The sequence below is a fragment of the Stegastes partitus genome, unplaced genomic scaffold (assembly GCF_000690725.1).
Source record: "Stegastes partitus isolate 25-593 unplaced genomic scaffold, Stegastes_partitus-1.0.2 Scaffold695, whole genome shotgun sequence".
In the NCBI taxonomy this organism is placed as follows: domain Eukaryota; kingdom Metazoa; phylum Chordata; class Actinopteri; family Pomacentridae; genus Stegastes; species Stegastes partitus.
In genome coordinates, this window is record NW_007578426.1 from 1 (window position 1) to 18775 (window position 18775).

Genomic DNA, 18775 nt, shown 5'->3' on the forward strand with positions numbered 1-18775 from the left:
GTCTCACACCTTTAACTGGAACACAGTCTTCTTTTTATTTAAGCATTCTTAGTTGGATCTGTGAACTCTCATGCAGCTCTAAACCATGAAAAGCAAACACGCAGAAGTGGAATATTTTTCATTCCTCCAATGTTCCTCGTTAAAGCTGTGACCATCAAAGTTGCATCAGATGATCTTGAGCTGGTTTGCAGCGTGACACGTTTTGGTCCTGAACTTAAGCTCTCGAGGGGGAAAAATCAGCTGTGAAGGCCAATTTCAAACCGATAATGAGCGTTAACAGTTCTGCCGTTGAACTCGTGGCCCTGCAGGGTTTTTCTCGTGCTCGAACAGGCGACTTGTTGGTTCTCATGGTAACGGTCAGTGTGGAGGTGATGGGTAACGAGTGACTGTGATTAGAGTCAGGATGAAGCCTGACGACCTGGAAACAGGCTGCGTTCGTAGCTGTAGGCCTGAGTGATGGAAAAAGATCACCAAAAAGTATGTGTTTACTTGATAGTGCCTGGTAAAAAAAAAAAAAAAAAAAAAAAAATTTAAATCCTGTTTCTAGTCGTGAAAAAACAAAAGAACGTCTTACTATTTGTGAAAATACAGATTTTTCATTTGGACCTCATGTGTAGTTTTGGCTCTTTTTTTCCAGTTAGCATGTAAATAAACACATTTTTCTGTGATTTTACTAGATGGTATCTGTAATTTCACAAAACAAGAAAGATCTGAAAAATAAGTCAAATTATTTACAATTTTTCAGTCCTTAATATACTTTTTTTTTCAATTTAAAAAAAAGGCAAATATCTCTAAAATTGTGTATTTTTTGTTGCTTTAGATAAAGTAAAAATAGTGTAATTTTACATTAAATATTTTTCTGTGATTTTACTAGATATTATCTGTAATTTAACAAAACAGACAAAATAACAACATTAACTTTTTGCTGGTTTATATGCACTAAAAATAGTGTTAGTTTATGGCCACACATTTTTAAAGAACAAATTCAGAATTTTTTTTTAAAATTAAATCACAGATTATCTGCATTATTTCCAGTTTTGACCTGTTTTTTTGCAGTCTGATGTTGGTTGATGCCAGATGCACTTATTTAGTACTGCACTGTCAATGACTTCTGTGATTCTTACTAGTTAATATTGGTAATTCAACAAAAACTGAAAAAAACAACAACTTGTAACTACTTTATTTTAAAAATTAAAGTTAAAAACTGACTAACATTTATTTTTCATAGTATGCTTAATTTATCTATTGAATATTTACCTAATTTTTAAGCTTTAGGGTCTCTGATATTCCTGCATTTTCATTTACAATAAATTTAGTTTCCAAAACAGAAAATGTTCATGTTTTTCCAGTTTACCAGCTTTTACTTTGGCGGCACATCTCTGTGTTTATTTTCTCACTGCTTTTGTAATTTGACTTGATGTCACTAAAGAAGCTGTTCGATGCGTTTGGATTTTGAGGTTTTAAGTGAGATATACAGTGAAAATTTCTTTCTGTTGTTCTGACACAGTTTCATATATATTAACACATTTTTACTGGAAGCGCCTTCATTTCTAAAGAAAAGCAATATTTCCTATAAAAACTGCCCTCGTGTTGTTTCCCGTAAAGAAATGCTGCTATTTTGATATCTGAACGTGATCTTTCTAGCACTTTGAGTCACAGAATTGCGTTTCTGCTTATGCCAAAACAGAAAATCCAATGCAATAAAACCGAAACCATGACTCTGCAGGTGAATAGTTCAGCTTTAGACGCTGCTTCCTCTTTGTTTGAGTTCAGACGTGACCTTAGCATGCTGCAGGAGCCACTCCCTGCTAATTAGGTTAAAGCGGAGCAGCATCCTTCCACTTAGTGAGCTACAAAACATCATGCAGCCTCTTAGTCCCTCCTTAGCACGCATAAAAACTCCCTTTATTTCCTTCATGCTTACAGTTTTGTGCGCACTAACCCTCCATTAGAGCATTTAATAATTCACCAAGACTCCGCTGGATGTGTGTTAATAGTTTATTCAAGTTTTATTTTAGCAGCAGAACGATTAGAAAGTGGCCTCCAGTCACGCAATCTGGGTCTACGATGAGTGTGGGATGTATGGGAGGTAATTAGAGCATCTGTGAGTAAATATGTGTCACTGCTGTCTTTCCAAATGCTCTCTCCGTCCTCGTCTCCATCTGCTACCTTCCTGACTTCACATCGCTCTCTGCCCTCGTTTCTTTTTTACTCTCAGTAAAATTTCCCCCCACGGTGTTTGCTTTCCAACATCTGTCAGCGCCCCCCCCCACCCCACCCTCCATGTTCTCCTTCTACTCTATCTGCTGTTTTTTTTTCTGGCTACGTAGATGCTTGGCTGGCCGGCTGACTCATGTATCCCACGTTCCCTTGCGGCAGATGTAGCACGATGGACACATTTACAGTCCTGACTCAGCCGCTAACATTTCTTTGTGCTGTAAATCTCCACGGGGCTGTTTTTGTGTCTGGAGCCAACGCACACTTTATATTTTTCCTTATCACTTAATACCCCTGTTACTCTTGGAGGCCATAAAATGACATGAAATATTGTGGAATTTTCATAATAAATCCCTAATGTGACATTTTCTCATGATTTTTTTGGATCATATTTTCCCACCACAAAGTCCGTTTTTTGTCTGTAGATGTTCAGGATGTGCAGTTTCTTTTTTTAAATGTAGTTTACACGGAATAAATAAAAGCAGCACATTCTCAAGTTAGAATCATTGCAGGGTTTTAATTGAATAGAAAGTCGACTGTTCAGTTTATCAATCAACAACAAAGCAATACACTGTAAAAAAAAAAAAAAAAAAATACTGTAAAAATGTTTTAATGTTTTGGCAGTCGGGGCACCAAAGATATTAAAATTTTCCACGATTAAAAATATAAAACATAATGTAAACAGATGATTTTAGATGCGATAACATGTACTTTTTTTAGCTGTTTAATGTTTAATGAATAATATTTTTTTGGATAAAACCCATGAAATCACTTATATTGTGTAATAATATGATACAAACAAATAAATCTGTGTAAAATCATTGAAGCAATATTTTTTCACAAATTGTGTCTAATTTGAGAAATAAAATCAGCATTAAATCTTAATTTAACAGTTTATTAAATAAAAAGGAAATATTTGGTAAATTGTGATAAATTAAAAAAATAAATAAAAAATGTGAATTCTATGGTAATTTACAGTTTTTAATGTTATTTTACATTAAATATGTACATTTACACTCAATTTTTGTAATTACATTTTATCATAAATCTGAGTAAATACAGAAAAAAATTCTTTAGGAAAAAATTAAAAAATTCCATAAAATAACAGTTTTTAAAAGAAAAATGTTTTATTTATTTATTTATATTTTTTTTTACAGTTTATGTCACTGTATCACTTTATTACTGAATGACAAAAGTGAACTGGTTGTCTTGCGTTTTACACTGTTTGCTGAACACCAGTACTACAAAGACGTCCTGTTGTGCTCATGATGGCGGCGATATTTAGTTTTTTTTCTTACATTTTATGGACTAAATACGTAAACTAATAGACATATTAATCATCAGATTAACCAGTAATGAAACTAATAGCCTGTAGTCTGTTTTTCAAGCAGCAGTATGTCAGTGAAGGATGGACTCTGACTTTTATTAGTATTATTATGAGAACATGATCTACATAATCAGCTTTGTGTAGTAACATGAATGACGTGACACAAAGAGTGAAAACGTATTTCTTGTGTTTCCTCGCTGAAACCGCTCACGTGTCTCGACCTCATGCTGCTGCTGCTGCTGCTGCTCTGTAACACACATTTACAAGCACACGTATGTAAAGAATTCCTGCGCAGTGTGTTGGAGTCCTGGTCAGGTGGGCTGCTTTAATCCTCTGCAGGAGCGAGCCACATGTTGCTGCTGCTGCTGCTGCTGTTGTTGTTGTTTTATCAGTCCTGTGGACCACCCAGCTCCGCTCAGCTGTGGGCCGATGGGATATCTGACCCTCCGACTCCACCTGCCATCGTCTCTGAGCCTCCAGAGGCCGTTTGCAACCTCAGAAACTACAACAGGTGTGACCTCTGTGATCTCATAGCCTGGGATCACAGATAGCTGCCTGTAGGTCACCTCTGGTAGGGAAGCAGTGCAGCTCCACGAGGCTCTCCGCCCTCTGCTCCCCTGTCGGCCCACTGCCCTCTGGGGGCTTTTCTCCACCCATCTGCCGCCACACTGTGTGGTAGCCGCCCTCTAGTGTCGCTGCCTGGTAACTACAGCCTCAGTAGGGCTATAGGCTCTGTTGCATGGGGATTTACTGGAGATTAAAGTTAAAATTAACCTGCTTAAAACAGCTCCGGCTTTTTTTTTTTGCTTTGCTTTTGAAGAATCCACTTTAATAGATTACACATAGTGGCTGTCTAGACGGAGAAATCGACTCTACGACTCCATCAGAGGATGCCAAGCTGGCACAGGGAGTAGATTTCCTTTAAACATGGAGGAGAGAGGAAGTTTTGAGCATCCAAGACTTAGTTTCATACATTGTGGGGACGTTTATGCATCAATTTGTGGGGGTTTTTTTGCATGAAATATGTCATGGAAAAATTCAGGCAGTGTTTGAAAACTCAGAATACATCGAAATAAAATGCAGTGAGCCTCCCAGGCGTTCTCTATTATTTTCAAATATTAGATCAACTTTACTCTTTAACCATTATTCACGCTGAGTCAGCACAACTACAGGCATGATTAATCTTTTTTTCCCCTCTTTTTGGGTAAAAATGCATGTTACAACTTTTCGCACCAATAAATATTCATTATTTCAATGAATCTAATTCACTTCTGCTCACATTCAAACCTTTCTTCTAGCACCTGACTGATACAGTGGTCGGCAGATAGCATCTGTGGCAGATATATCGGCATCGGCGTATATGTTGTCTGATATTTGAGAACGTCTTTTACGGACAGCGGTGGAGAAAAAGATGCTTGGGTTCACTTAGAAGCTGTGTCATCACATTAGTTTGTCCGATGGGGAAGCTTTGAAGTCATTGTTTAATTTATTGATGTTGCCAGAAAAAAAATATGTTTAAAAAATGCAGAATACTGAAAACATATGAATGTGATATATGAAAAAAAAGAAAGAAAATAATTAGAAATATTTGTAGTATAATGTAAAAAAAGGTGCATTGCTATTTGTAAAAATCTAGATTTTATTTGTGGACATTATGCACAGTTTTGTCTTGTTTTTTCATTACAGTCAACATGTAAATTAATATTTTTTATGTGATTTTACTAGATATTATCTGTAATCTAGGAAAACAGGGAAAATCTGTAAAAAATTACAAATAATTATTTACTATTTTTCATTCCTTAATACATGTAATTTTTCTTTCACATAATAGCAGATATCAGTAAAATAGTGTCTTTTGATGGTTTAAATACAGTTTTTTTAAAAAAGAATCCTGTCAAACTTAGGAACAAATGACCATTTATTTTAAAAAATACAAATAAAAAATAGAGATTTTTGATCTACACATAATGTACAGCTTTGGCTTGTTTTTCATTTCAATTCAGATTTTTTGATGGTTAATTTCTTAACTACTTCTTTTTCTTTGTAAATTTACTAGATGTCCGCTGTACTTTACCAAATCTGTAAAATAACTCCAGGTAAAACCAGTATTTTTTTTTTTACAGTGTACTTATCCCGTGACCCCTCTGATTTATCGCTGGAACCCATTGGGAGGTTGCTGTCACCGCTGTGCATCATGAGCGTATTTCTGCGGTTCAATCCGAGTCACTAATTTCTAGCAACGGCGTGATGATGCATGTAACTCATGTGGCTGCTGCTTCATCACCTCCAGCTCCGCATGTTGAGTCACTGAAGTGTTTCTTTGCACCAGTAGGGGACAGAATTCACACTCCGAGGACGCCTTTTTTTTTTTCCTTAAGAGTTTCCAGACTCCGCATTCCGGCCCGTTATCTCTGTTGTGGCTTCGGTTTTTCATTGTGAGCATCAAACCCGGGCTGTGTTCTGGAGGAATAAAAAAAAAAACACCCCGTCATTGTGTCTGCAGCTCGGTTTGGTTTGTGAGCTCACTAACTCGGCAGTCTGAAACCTTCCACCTCCTCCTCCTCGCAGCTCTGTGTTTTAGAGGAGAGAAGCTTTGTTTTGTCTTGCGAGGAAGCCACAGTGGAAAAAAACACATCGGTGTGGAAGCCTCTTGTGTGTGTTAATCTGTTGGCACGCACCAGTGTTATGAGTATGAAGGCGGATTAAAACATATCAGCAGACTAATCTGTCCGTTACAACCCGGCTCTGCACCGCATTACCTCCCTCCTCAGCCCCTTTCACTTTCCACCGATGGGTTTGTTATCAGGGAGGCATCTCTCCGCCGAGATTAGCGGCACATGTCGGGCCTTTGGTTTCCTCATTTCAAGAGCTTTGTGCTTGAAAAAAACTGCTAACATGAAGGCCGTCTGGGGTGCAGCCATCAGATAAGGAAGGTGATGCGCACGAGGCCTGATGATGAACGAGCAGCTTGTTCGGGCTTGTTTGGGCCCAACAGGAGCCGGCGCGGGTCACCGCTGCCGGGAGGTGCGCCATTGTCACGGCTCTTCGCGTGTGATCGTCACGTAAACTGTAACTCAATGCCTTTTTGTTCACTTCTCTTGTTTTGCTCTTCACGCTCGTCCTCCTCTTTTTGTAAATGCCTCCACGGTTCACGAAGAGGAGAGAGAAAGGCAGCGAGCTGGACGGACAGAGACCTTTTGTTTCCGAATTAGGCGCTGCTCCCTCTTCGCCAAAACTAACTGTTATTGTGAAAAATGTGATATGAAATCCCCCCCAACACGTATGCCACCACCGGCCCGGGTGTGGCCTTTTGTCAGGACGTCCTCCTCCGGCACCGTGATCCGGCAGGGCGGTTCCGTCGGACCCGGAGCTCTGGTCTGAAACCCCCCACAGCCACAGAACTCTGACTTTAAGAGGAACCATAATTACACAGGCTGGTGTATTTATACTCGGCTGTGACTCAGTGAGGCTTGTGTGTGTGTGTGAGCGTGCACGGCAGACGCAGCCTTTGTGTTCGCATGTGCACGCGTGTGTGTGTGTATTAGTGAAAGTGAACGCTGACTCAATAAACTATTTAAACCAGGGATGAAGTCAAGTGTAGATCCACCTAAACTTAGTCTAGTTGTTTAGTTTAAACAGGAAATAACTCGGTTTTCTTCGTGTAAAGGAAAAGTTGAACTTGTCAGCGATAAAGTTTGCTCGGTTCAGGACTCTTCAGGGTTTTGATGCTGCACATTTACACTCAAAACAACCTTTTATTACAAATAGAAGTAAACACACTCAAAACTGCGACAATTACTTGATGATTGCCAACTTTTCCTGGTGAATCGGTTTGTCATTTTTTCAGCATAAAACATCTAAATTCTCTGATTGCAGCTTCTTAAATGTGAATATTTTCAGGTTTCTTTCCTCCTTTATAACAGTCAACTGCACATCTTTAGGTTATGCACAGCTAATCAATGGAAATCATCATTAGTTGCTGCTCTTGCAATGGAAACCCAACTGAGAACATCATGTACGTGGCTGTTGACTTGCTCTGAACTACTGAGTTCATTATGGAAAGTGGAGTTCTGTGGCGTTTTCATGTAAACATGTCAGTGTTACTCACTTAAACACGTGCTGAAAAGTATTTGCAAAACCTGTTTTTTGTTTTTTTGCGTTTTACGTCAATCTCATATTGTTTACATCCGTGTTTGCTAACTTTCACAAAATTTCCTGAAAAGCAGCTGTAAAGCTCTGTGGCTGATTCTTCCTAGCCCATATGTCACATCTTTAAATATGCATAACTTTAAGCCTTAGTACAATTTAATCTGGTGAATAATATAAAGATTTACCCCCAGGACAGTTGTAATTAAGGTGCAAATTAGCTTCAGGGACCAAAAAAGTTCATCATACCAGGCTGGAGACAAGTATTTCTCTGCTGTGAAGTTGCACATTTTTGTCATGGGGGTCTATGGGGATTGACTTGGCTTTGGAGGCAGCCTCAAGTGGTCATTTATGGAACTGCAGGTTTTAGTTCATTTTTCAGCCGTGGAGGTTCCTGCTTCCTAGAAGCAAACTCCATCCATCCTGAGTCTGGTTCTGCTGGACATTTCTTCCTATTTAAAGGGAGTTTTTCCTTCCTGCTGTCATTAAATTCCTGCTCAAGGATGAATTTTTAGATTTCTCGCTATAACACTGTAAGATCATAAAGTGCACACAGTCACCATGTTTTAGTTTTATATGAATGAGATTGAGTTAAACAGGAGTCTGCACATGGAAAAACAGCACAACCGGGGATCAAAAACTGTAGCGAGAAAATTTAAAGTCAGGATGTCCTTTTATTAGTTGTCTTTTTTGTAATCGCTTTAAACTTTTTGGTCCCTTGAGAAATTTATAAAAGTGCTGGAGATGTCGGCAGCTGACACGACTGATGATAAATCTCCTTTTATCACACTTTATTTGTAATTCGTACACATTCTTTTCACAACCCACTGTTCTAAAAGCCCAACAAAGAGCAAACATATCAAAATAACCAAGTGTTGTGAGATTTGACGCTGATAGGAAAAAAAAACTCCTTGAGAGTAGTTTGTAAAACCACTAATCACTTTGTGTAATCGTGTACATTTGCATTGTAAATCTTGATATCCTTGAGCTCTCAGGTTTCCCGTCTTTGAATTTATCACCTGGTAATTGCGCTCAAACTATTCAAGCCTGCAGTGTGTGTTCAGGTTGGCAAAGTGCAGCGTATCCAGAGGGTACAGTCTCCGTCCTCGCTCAAGTCGAGTCGGTACTTGCCCTCGCCGCGCGGCAGGTGAAACCCGTCTAACCTCACTGGTAACGGATGTGACGGCGCGTTGAAAGGAGGAAAGCCGTCTGCAGCAACATGGTCACCTGTCTGCCGCTCTGGACGCCCGGCTGTTTGGTGAGAACTCCCCTTTCTGACCGCTTTAGAGGCGAAGCGTTTGGTTTTGGGCGGATCCACTGAGCAGGAGTGTGTCGGTGAGGGAGTACAGGTTCGATAAAGAGGTCATGTTGACATCCAGCAGCGGCAACCGTTTTATTTTCAGAGCTTTTACAACAACCGCAACGCTCTCCTCCTCCTCCTTCTCTTTCCACGTTCTGTCACCACCCCTCCTCTGTATTTTCCCCTCTTAACTGAAAGAAAAAGGGAGCGAAACAGTGCAGCAAAGCAAATGTTTTCTTTTCTCTTTGTACTGGAAATTGGCCTCTTTTGCTTTTCTCTCTCCCTTTTTTTTTTTTTTTGTTTGTCTCCCCTCTGAGTGGAGGGGAGGCGGTGAAATGGAGGCAGGGCCGGCTTTTGTGAAGTTTAGGATCACAGCTCTGTCATTGTGTTTGTGTCGCTTGCACACACATGCAGCACACGTGCAGCCGACAGGGTTTAGAGTAAGAGCAGCAGCGATGCAGGAGATATCTTCAGCTGATCTCTGAGATGTCTGCTGGTTTTTTTTGGATTTGCCTGCTGATGACAGTTGAGCCGGTTCATGTAGAAGCGGGGAAGGATTGAGTTGTAAAAACAAGGAAGAAGAAAGAGAAAGCAAAAGGCTCACTGTGGTGAAGGACTGAGGTGAGATGAAGAGATCGGCTTAGAGATCCAGAGGGAGGGTGGAAGAAGAAGGGGGGAAAAGAGAGTGAGGGAGAGAAGAGAGAGGCCGGTGGGAGGGAGGAGAGACGGCCGATCCAGCCCTCTGGGACAGCGCTGTGTGTTTTTGGGGGTGGACAGAGTGGCTTTGTATGCAGAACATCACCGGACGGGAGGGACGCTGCCACTCGTTCTCTGTGCGTGCCGTCTGTAGTGAAACCAGACCTACCTCTGATCACGCTCCCCTCCATCCGCTGCCTGCTGAGTTCATTCACGGAGGTCAGGAGGCTGTGATGTGGAACCTGTGGGATTAAAAACTTCAGGCTCGGCAGCGACGGCGATGGACCGGAGCCAGGAGAGAAGAGACTCCTGAGAGGAAGATCTGCATCCTCTCTCTTTTGGCTTGAACGTCTTGCGTTGTTTCCACGTCCGGACTTTGCGCGCAGCTCATGTTGGTGGCGAGCGATGCGGATCTGAGCAAACCGAGCGCCCCGATGCCCGCCGCCATGCTCCCGTGCCCAGCGCCGGCCGGGTCAGACTGGAGTTTCCAGAACCCGGTGGGGGTGGACTGCAGCTCCCCCGAGCCTCGCTGCATTTGGCTGGCGGTTCTCCGCGGAACCACCGGCCCGTCGCCACCCCCGACGCCACCCACCATGCCCACCGCACAGCCCAGGGTAAGGACGGGTCAACCTACATGTTAGAGGAGACTCAGCTGATTCAGTCGTGCAGATTCTACGGACGTACAAATGATCTGACAGCAGGTTCAGATTTAGTCAATTCATCCTCTGAAATGTCAAAATCAATCTTCTAGTAGCTTATTTTACTAATAAAAACCATGTTTCAGGATGGTAAGATACTGAAAAGACAGCTGACATTGTGACTTTGCATCAGTGGATCATTTAAATTCTTGCTGATTGACTAAATCCTGTTTGATTTTGCACACAAACATAATGCAGACGTATTGTTCGGTGCCCATGGTGACTTTTTTTTCTTTCTTTCTTTTTGCGGTTTTCCAGAATTAATAGCAAAATGCTCTCCAGAAAACCACCGTGGGCAATTTGTCACTCATGCATGTCGGCGGCGTTTTTTCTGTGCAACTGTAGCCATTGTTTGAAGTCTGTTAACCGCTCAGCCGCTGACAGATTCTTCAACCTTTCCAGGCAGAGAGTCGTGTTGCCTTCAGGCGCTCATTGTTTTGACTTTCTGAGAAACTTTTGTTATCGCTGCCAGTGGATTGATATTATTTAGATAGACGTTACCTGTTGCTAAGGTGGTGTTTAGCTACAGTTGGACTTACAATGCAGTTGTGTTTGAGGTTTTTTTTTTTTAATATTTGGCTGATTGACTACCAGTGTTTAGCTGATTTGATTTGTGATGGTTAAACTTGCAACAAATAGTCAATTAGTTGTCAAATTGAGTGACAAAATTATGTGATTCCAGCTTCTTAAATATAATTATTTTCTGGTTTTGTTACTCGTCTGTGACAGAATAACTTTGAGTTTGGACAAAACAAGACATTTAAGATGTTTTCTTCCTGTTTGGGAAACATTTATTCATATTTTTCACCATTTTCTGACACTTTATAGACCAAATAGTGTGTGAAAATAATTGGAATGATGGGAAATTCCTGACACTTCTTAGTCCAATTGCTGTCATTTAGTGACGTAGTGCTGATTAGAAATTAAAAATGTTAATGCTTCCTTACTTTTCTTCCTATAACTTTCATTATTTTAACACACAGTTATAAACACTCTTAAATTTAAGATGTAAACTTGTTTTAGTTGCTGTAAATGTGCATAAAATGACGCTAAGGCTGATTTATCCTCAACTTTTTCAAAAAAAATCTGTGCTTCTCTGTGCAACATTTTTCTCGTTTCCGCGCTGCCGACATGTGTTTCAGTCTGACCGTGTGGCGTGTTGACCCTCGTCTTCCTCCGAGGGGTTTCTAATTAGCGGTTAAAGACAGACGAAGGAGGCTGCTAAGTGCCACTTTTAGCTTTTAGAGGTGTTGCGGAGGCAGCAGGCGGTGGAAGCTGTGCGATCCCCACCCCCTCGAAATGCCCTCAGAATTCAGGGCATCGCTTCGCCACATGATCTAATTTCACTGTGGGCATTTGTGTGGAATATTATTTCCCCTTTCCCCCCCCATCTTTCCCTGGTTGTTACCATCCCTGCCCTCCCCCTCCCCTCCGTTGCTCCTGACTCATTGACACAGTTAAGAAATGCCACGATCAGGAATGTTGGGAGAGCGTCGGGGGAGGAGGGGAGGCTGTACGGACACAGCTGGGACAAACACAAACACTGATTTAGGATGGAGGTGTCGTCTGCTGATGCTAAACTGAAATATGCAGCTTCTCTATCTGCGCGTCACATCGCCGGTCTGGGTTTTTTTTTTGTTTGTTGTGATGTGGTCGATATTTCAACGGCGTGTGAAGGATCACACGGGACCTCCGTGTTCCTGGCAGTTTTTTGTAAAATGTACGGTATTTATTTACCTGCAGCTACCATCACGACCAGAAAAACATCCTCACTGGTTCCAGAGAGGATCTAAAAGCAGCAGCAAGTTAAAGTGACGAAGAATCCTGCAGAGATGGTCAAAAATATGCATTTAATCGATGTTGGAGAGGGATAAAGTTTGGAAAAGGGGGAACCATTTTTTCCCCTCCAAGTGCATGTAAATTCTAATTGATTAGCTTTTCTTGTTGCACCATCCTAACCTGCTCAACATTAGGCAGTTTCTTTGTGCTCCTGTCACATTTTGACTCATTTTTCACTGCGATATAAAGTCCCGCACATCCAAGAAAACAATACAACCATGACAGCTTTAATGCCATATATCATAAAAGAAAGAGTTGCATTTCTTAGATTTTTAATTTTGCATTTATGGAATCATCTTGTACAACATTCTTCTCAGTGCCCTCAGGTGTTACCAGCACTAGAAACAAAATGGTGACTCCACACACTATAGAAATGTTTCCACCTACATTTTGGAGCTGTTTCTATATTTATCACCTCTCTGCTCTGAGTAAACACAGCCTGCAATTCAGTCAAAAAGTCCCAGAATTTTTGTCACGTCACTGTTGGCCACAGCTGAGTAAATCATGGCTTCGTGGTCGTCTCCATGAGTGCAGAATCTTTTGTTTTCTACATAATCTGGCCAGTACAAGCGGTTTGTTTTTGGCAAAGTTCTAAATGAAACATGTAGAATGAAGTGATTTTGATGAATTATCACACGTTTCTTTGAGAACTCTCAGATGAGTAGTTTTCGGTTAAAAGTCTGTCATTTCTTTCTGTTTTAAAAGTTTTTGGCGCTGATGAAGGAGTCCAAAATCAGGTGTCAAACCAGACCCTAACCACATCTAAACCCACTCAGAAAAACAGTCCAAAACTGGTGTAGAATTAGGTGAAAAACAGTCAGGAATCAATGTTAAACCAGTCTTAAACTAGTCGAAAACAATGCCTAAAACCAGTCCCAAACCTAGTCACAAAAACGGTTTAAAACCAGTCCAGAACTTAATCTAAAACCAGTCTAAAACTGATCTCGAATTAGCTGGAAAACAGTTGAGAATCAGTCCAAAACCTAGTTGGAATACAGTCTGAAACCAGTTTAACACGCAGTCTAAAACCAGGCCGAAAAATAGAAGTTTATGAAACAAATGACACATGTCGAATAAAGGGATTTTGATTAAATACATCTTCATTTTTACACTTAAATTTGGTCACGATTAGTTCAAGGACCATCAGAAAGTTGAAATTCCATAGATTGTTTCTGTTGTTACATCTTCTGACTGATAAATGGTGTTATTTTAGTGAAAACCAGCATGACTTTCAAACCCGAGGCAGGTTTTCGGGGTTCAGAGGGTTAAAGTTACCCGTCGAGACAACAGAGATAAAAAAATCCCCGGCAGCATCTGAATCCACGTCATAGACTGACTACATGCCACGTTCCTCTGCCCACTCGTCTCCCAAGTCATGTTGTAAAAGTTATTCTGAAACTGCAGCTCCTCCTGGAAATGATTCTGCTCTTGGGTTGAATCAAAAAATAGCCAGAAATGACCATCATCAGCGGCGGAGGAGCAGGTTTCAGGCAGACAAAAGGAAAGTACAGCGTCTTTTGCTGTTGGAGTTGAAAACCCTGTTTAACTGACGTTGCATCACCTGTTGGCCTTGTTAAACTGACAATGAGGTCCGACTGGTTTCTGAGCACACATACTTGATTCGTATTGACAGTGAAGCGCGTGCAAACACACACACACTGGCGGGCCAACGTGCACGGCCCATAAAACATCTTGTTATGTAAATTACAGAGGGATGTACACTATTTGAGCTTGTGTTTTGAATCCTCGGTGGCACATTTGTCGGTCGGAGCGTTCGGATACTTGTCATGCGCCTCCTTCAGGATCCGTAGGATGCATTTGGACCTGCAGAGGTGGCGCAGCGCTCCGTCGGTGTGGCCGGTGAGTCCAGGAATTATCAGGATGAGACGCTTTTGGCTTTTCCCTCTTGGCAGCGGCGAGCGCAGACAGCCGCGGCCGTCGGGATTAAAGGCCTGTCAGCATTTGTAGCAGCCGTAAAGCTCCACTTTTCAAACAGGTTGCAGCTCTCAGCTGTTTAAAAGAGCATTATTGTTCTGTGCTGCTGGGGTTTTAGCTCCCCGACGGCCACTACATTCCTGCTTTACCTCTGGATGCAGCAGCGCAACACGTACTCCTGACGATTATTACTGCAGCTTCACAATATTGTCATGTCCCAGAAAAGCCTCTTACGGACACAAAATCCTTTATTACTGGGTTTCAGGGAAGATTATCAATCACACTGTATATTTTTAGCACTTTTTTCTGCTACAATGAAGCTCATGGAGGTCTAAATTCTCAACATGCAGCATGTGTTCCTCTCCTTTCAGTCATGCTTCTTGATTATATGGCGCTTAATTGAAATCAGGAGGGGAACTATCCACAGGGAAGAGCTGCTGCTGTGTGTGTTGTCAAAGCACACCACTTTACCCACTAAACACCCACTCAAAGCAGGAAGCTGCGGTGTGGCTTTACAAGCAGCTCTGCATATTCAATTGTTTGCACTCGAGCTTTTTTGTGTGTTTTAATGACGTCAACTTCAGGTGATGATGGGATCCCTCAGGGCTTATCTGAAGAGCGTGCACGGGGTGTTTGTTATCATAATTGGCTTCAGAAGGCGAAAACTCCTTTATATTTCAGGCCAGAACAGATAGTGTTTAAGCTGGAAATATTATTTTGATGTGTTAGGCTCATGGAATAATGTTGGTATTTGCATCATCGTAATATAATGTGTAATTTAAACTCAAATTTCTGTCAGTACAATGTTAGAAAAAAGAAAAACTGTAAAAAAATAAAATCTGGCAGCCCAGAAAAAAAGGTTAAAAAAAACAAACAAAGAAAATTGTATCATTCAAAAACTGTAAAAAAAAAAAACAACAAAAAAAAAAACTGTGAAAATAACAACAAATATCTGTAAAAAAAAAAAAAGACATTTTTAGCAGATTTAAACATTCACATTTACGCATTCTTAAAGAGCAAATTAATATTGATGTGGTCAGTTTATTTTTATCACCACCAAGTAAATTAATACTTTTTTTCCCCTGTGATTTTAAAAAGATATTTTCTGTAATTTGACAGAACAGGGAAAATTGTTAAAGTAACTATTTTATTTGAGCTCTAATATACACAATTTTTTTCTTTCAAATGATGGCAAATATCTGTAAAAATAATGTTATTTTTGCTGACTTAAATACAATAAAAATTGTCTAATTATATGGCCAGTCACTGTAAAAGAACAACTGATTTTTGATGTTGACATTATTTACAGTTTTGGCCTGCTTTCTTATGATTAACATGTAAATAATACAATTTTCCGCCATTTTACTGTAATTTTAACAAATATTTAATATGTTTTTTTTCTGTGATTTTGTTAGATATTGTCTGCAATGTAATGAAACTGTGAAAATCTGTAAAATAATATTAAATTTTTGCCAAAAAAGTTCGTTTTTTACCATGTAGATTTAAACTAAATTCAGTTAAATTATTGAAATTGACTTGACAACTTCACTTTTTGCCACCTTGAGTTGTTAAGATAATAAAAACACTGTTGACTGAAGAGGAATAGCTAGTTGTCTTAGTTTGTTGGTTAAACATAGGGAAACTGACAGATTTTTGATGACCCTGGGCATTATTTCTTAGAGTGGGACATGTCTTCCTCTCTGAGCAGAAGCAGCAGCGAGGTTTCCCTGCTGTGAGTCTGAATCCTGCGTAGGAAGTCAAGATTAGACTGAAAACCACAGCAGAAATTTTCCAAGCGCCTTGTTGGCTAAACTGTCCCGAGGAGACCAGAGCGTGTCGGCGAGTTGCTTCTTCATATATACAAAGTGGAGTGAAGGTGGCAGGTTACATGAGAGGTGTGAGGGTTTGCGGGGGTCCGGCTTTGGCAGAGCCGAGCAGAAACGACCCACCGGAGTCCAGGGCAGCCGAGTGGGAAACATCCTCAGCTCCAGTCAGACCCAGTCGGTGTGTTTTGGGTAATCACAGGGTTTGGTATTCGCAGCGCCGGGAGGGGCCATGCGGTCGAAACCGGCGTGCTGGAGCCTGTCCCTCGCTGGGGCCCGATACTCCTCCTCCTTCATCCATCCTCCTCATCCTCTCATTCACTCTCTCTGAGCTCCCTCCTCCTCCTCCTGAGCCACTGTGTGTTTCAACTTGTCCAAACCAAAACCGCTCCCTCTGAGGAATTCACTGCGCTCTCTTCCTCCTTTCACCCCTCTTTCATTTCCTCTTTTTCTTCTCTATCGTTTTAATTCGAACACTCCTCTGCCGTCCTCACGCACTTCTTTATGCTGCCACATAATGGGCCTCGCTGCTGCCTCTCGGAGAAAATAGCAGGGCTTACTTTACATTGTTTAGACTGCCAGGGTGAAGATCGGCCTTTAGATTTATGCATCGCAATCTGAAAAGTGTACGCCACAGAATGCACTGAAGAGAACAGGAACAAAAAAAACACAAAAATGTACCTGCACTTAGAAAAACAAGACTGCCAGCTGGAACCAAAAATGATTCTTTACATTGACACCATAGAGTAACTACTTTTAATTCAACAAAAAACACCAAACTATACAATAACAATAACAATCAAACAATAAATAAAAAATAAAAATCTGTAAAAAAAAAAAAAAAGTTAAAAATCCAAGAGCAAGGGTGCCAGAATAAACATGAAAAAAGGGAATACTGTGATCTTCAACCAATGTAAAAGCTGTGAAAAAATGGCAAATATCTGTAATATAATGATATTTTTAGCTGATTTAAAGAAAATAAAACTGTAATTGTAACGTATTGTAAAAGAAAAAGATCACTATTTGACGTTATTTAATTTTTTTTAAACCTTCAACATATTCATTAGTTTTTCATGTGATTTTACCAGATATTATCTGTAATTTAAGAAAATTATTATTTACTATTTTTAAATTCTTAATATACATACTTTTTCTTTTAAATAGTAGCCAATATCTGTGAAATAAAAACACTTTTTCCTCATCTAAAAACTGTTAAAATTATGCAGTTTTACAGCTGTAGAATAACAAATTACTATTTTTAAAAATACATATTTTTGATGCAGATGTTTTGGGTTATTTTTTTTTTCTTTCTAGACAATATGTGGATTAATACATTTTATTCGATATTATCTATATTTCCCATTTTCAATCCTTACTATAACACATTTTTCTATTCCGAATATCCATAAAATATAATTTTTTCGCTGATTAAATACAGTAAAAATAGTTTCATTTTACAGACGAACTCTTAAAAGAATATATTACCATTTGTAAAAGTATAGATTTCTGATGTGTATGAGACAAAGTGTAAATTAATACTTTTTAAATGATTTTAGTGATCTGTAATGTGTAATTTTTCTAAAAATTGCTTTTACATTTTTGCATTTCTGCAAATAGTTCTTTAAAGAACTTCCCAAGTTGCCACAAAGAACCATCAAAAAATGGTTCCCTTAGGTATATTTAAAACAAAAAATATAAGAATTCGTAGCGCTTCCATTACAATACTTTAAATATTTTAGACTCTGGAGTGTTGATTCAACAGAACTACATGATATTTTATGGAGCAAATGATTCATCATTAAAGAAAATAGTCGTTAGTTGCAGCTCTAATTTCACGCCACCAAACCCAATAACTCCAGTAAAAAAAAAAGGCACCTTCAGTTCTTTGAAGAACCAGAGAGCCTTCAGACGTTTTTTTTTTTTTTTTCCTGACAGTGTCGAAGAGAACATGCATCTGCACACAAGTGTATTTTTAGCCTTTTTTCTTTTTCCCTCAGTGGAATGTAAGGAAAAGAAAATGTGCGGTAAAAGTCAGCGCAGCCGGATTTCCATTGCATGAATCCGTGTGGTGAGAGAGGAAGACGAGGTGGAAGGGAGGAGAGGTGAGCCGAGGAGAATGGAAGGAAGGAGAAAGAGGAGTGGACGAATGGAAGAGTAATACCTCCGAGTGGTCGTATTTATAGGAGGTTACGATGCCCTGCTTCCGCTGGTTGTGTGGCCACGACGGACCTGCGGGGTCACGGGTGTGTGTTTGCGTGTCGGTTATGTATCGGTGTGAAGAGGAAAGGTGGGATTTTGTGGGGGGGCTGATGTTGTCTAGACATGGTCACCTCTGGCCCGCAAACATAAAAACACTCACTGCCAGCAAAACCACAGAGTCTGAGGAAACACAAAGGAGTCAGGATTTCAGAATACTGGTTTTAGTTAACCCATGGCTGGTGGGTTTGAAAGGCATGTTCAAGAACTGCCGGAATTCCACAGTTTATCAGAGCCAGAAGCTGTCAAAACAGATGGCTTTTGTTATTTTATTTTACCGTAGTCTTTGAACTGAACGTCTGTGACATGAAGTTATGACGAGAAAATGAACCAAATCCAAGCTTAAAATCACGATATTTTATCAAAATTACTTTATTCTTCATGTTGCAATTTTAAACATTCTAAAAATTAAGCGTTTGCACAAATCAGATTAAGGTGAAAAATCAAAATGATCTTGAAATTTATATCTGAACTGCAGGAAGCATTCTATGGAGTGGTGAGAGTGCCAAATTACAAAAAGAAAATCAATAAAAGAATT

General features: G+C 40.0%; 1 protein-coding gene across 2 annotated transcripts in view; it reads left to right on the forward strand.

The window, feature by feature from the left end:
* Positions 1-9807: 9807 nt before the first annotated feature.
* arhgap23a (Rho GTPase activating protein 23a) overlaps positions 9808-18775 on the forward strand; it is a 49556-nt gene continuing 40588 nt past the window's right edge. For both annotated transcript variants that reach the window (XM_008290781.1, XM_008290780.1), the window contains exon 1: positions 9808-10300. In XM_008290781.1, coding sequence (XP_008289003.1) covers positions 10076-10300 — 225 coding nt within the window. In that variant the 5' untranslated portion in view covers positions 9808-10075. The remainder of the gene's footprint in view (positions 10301-18775) is intronic.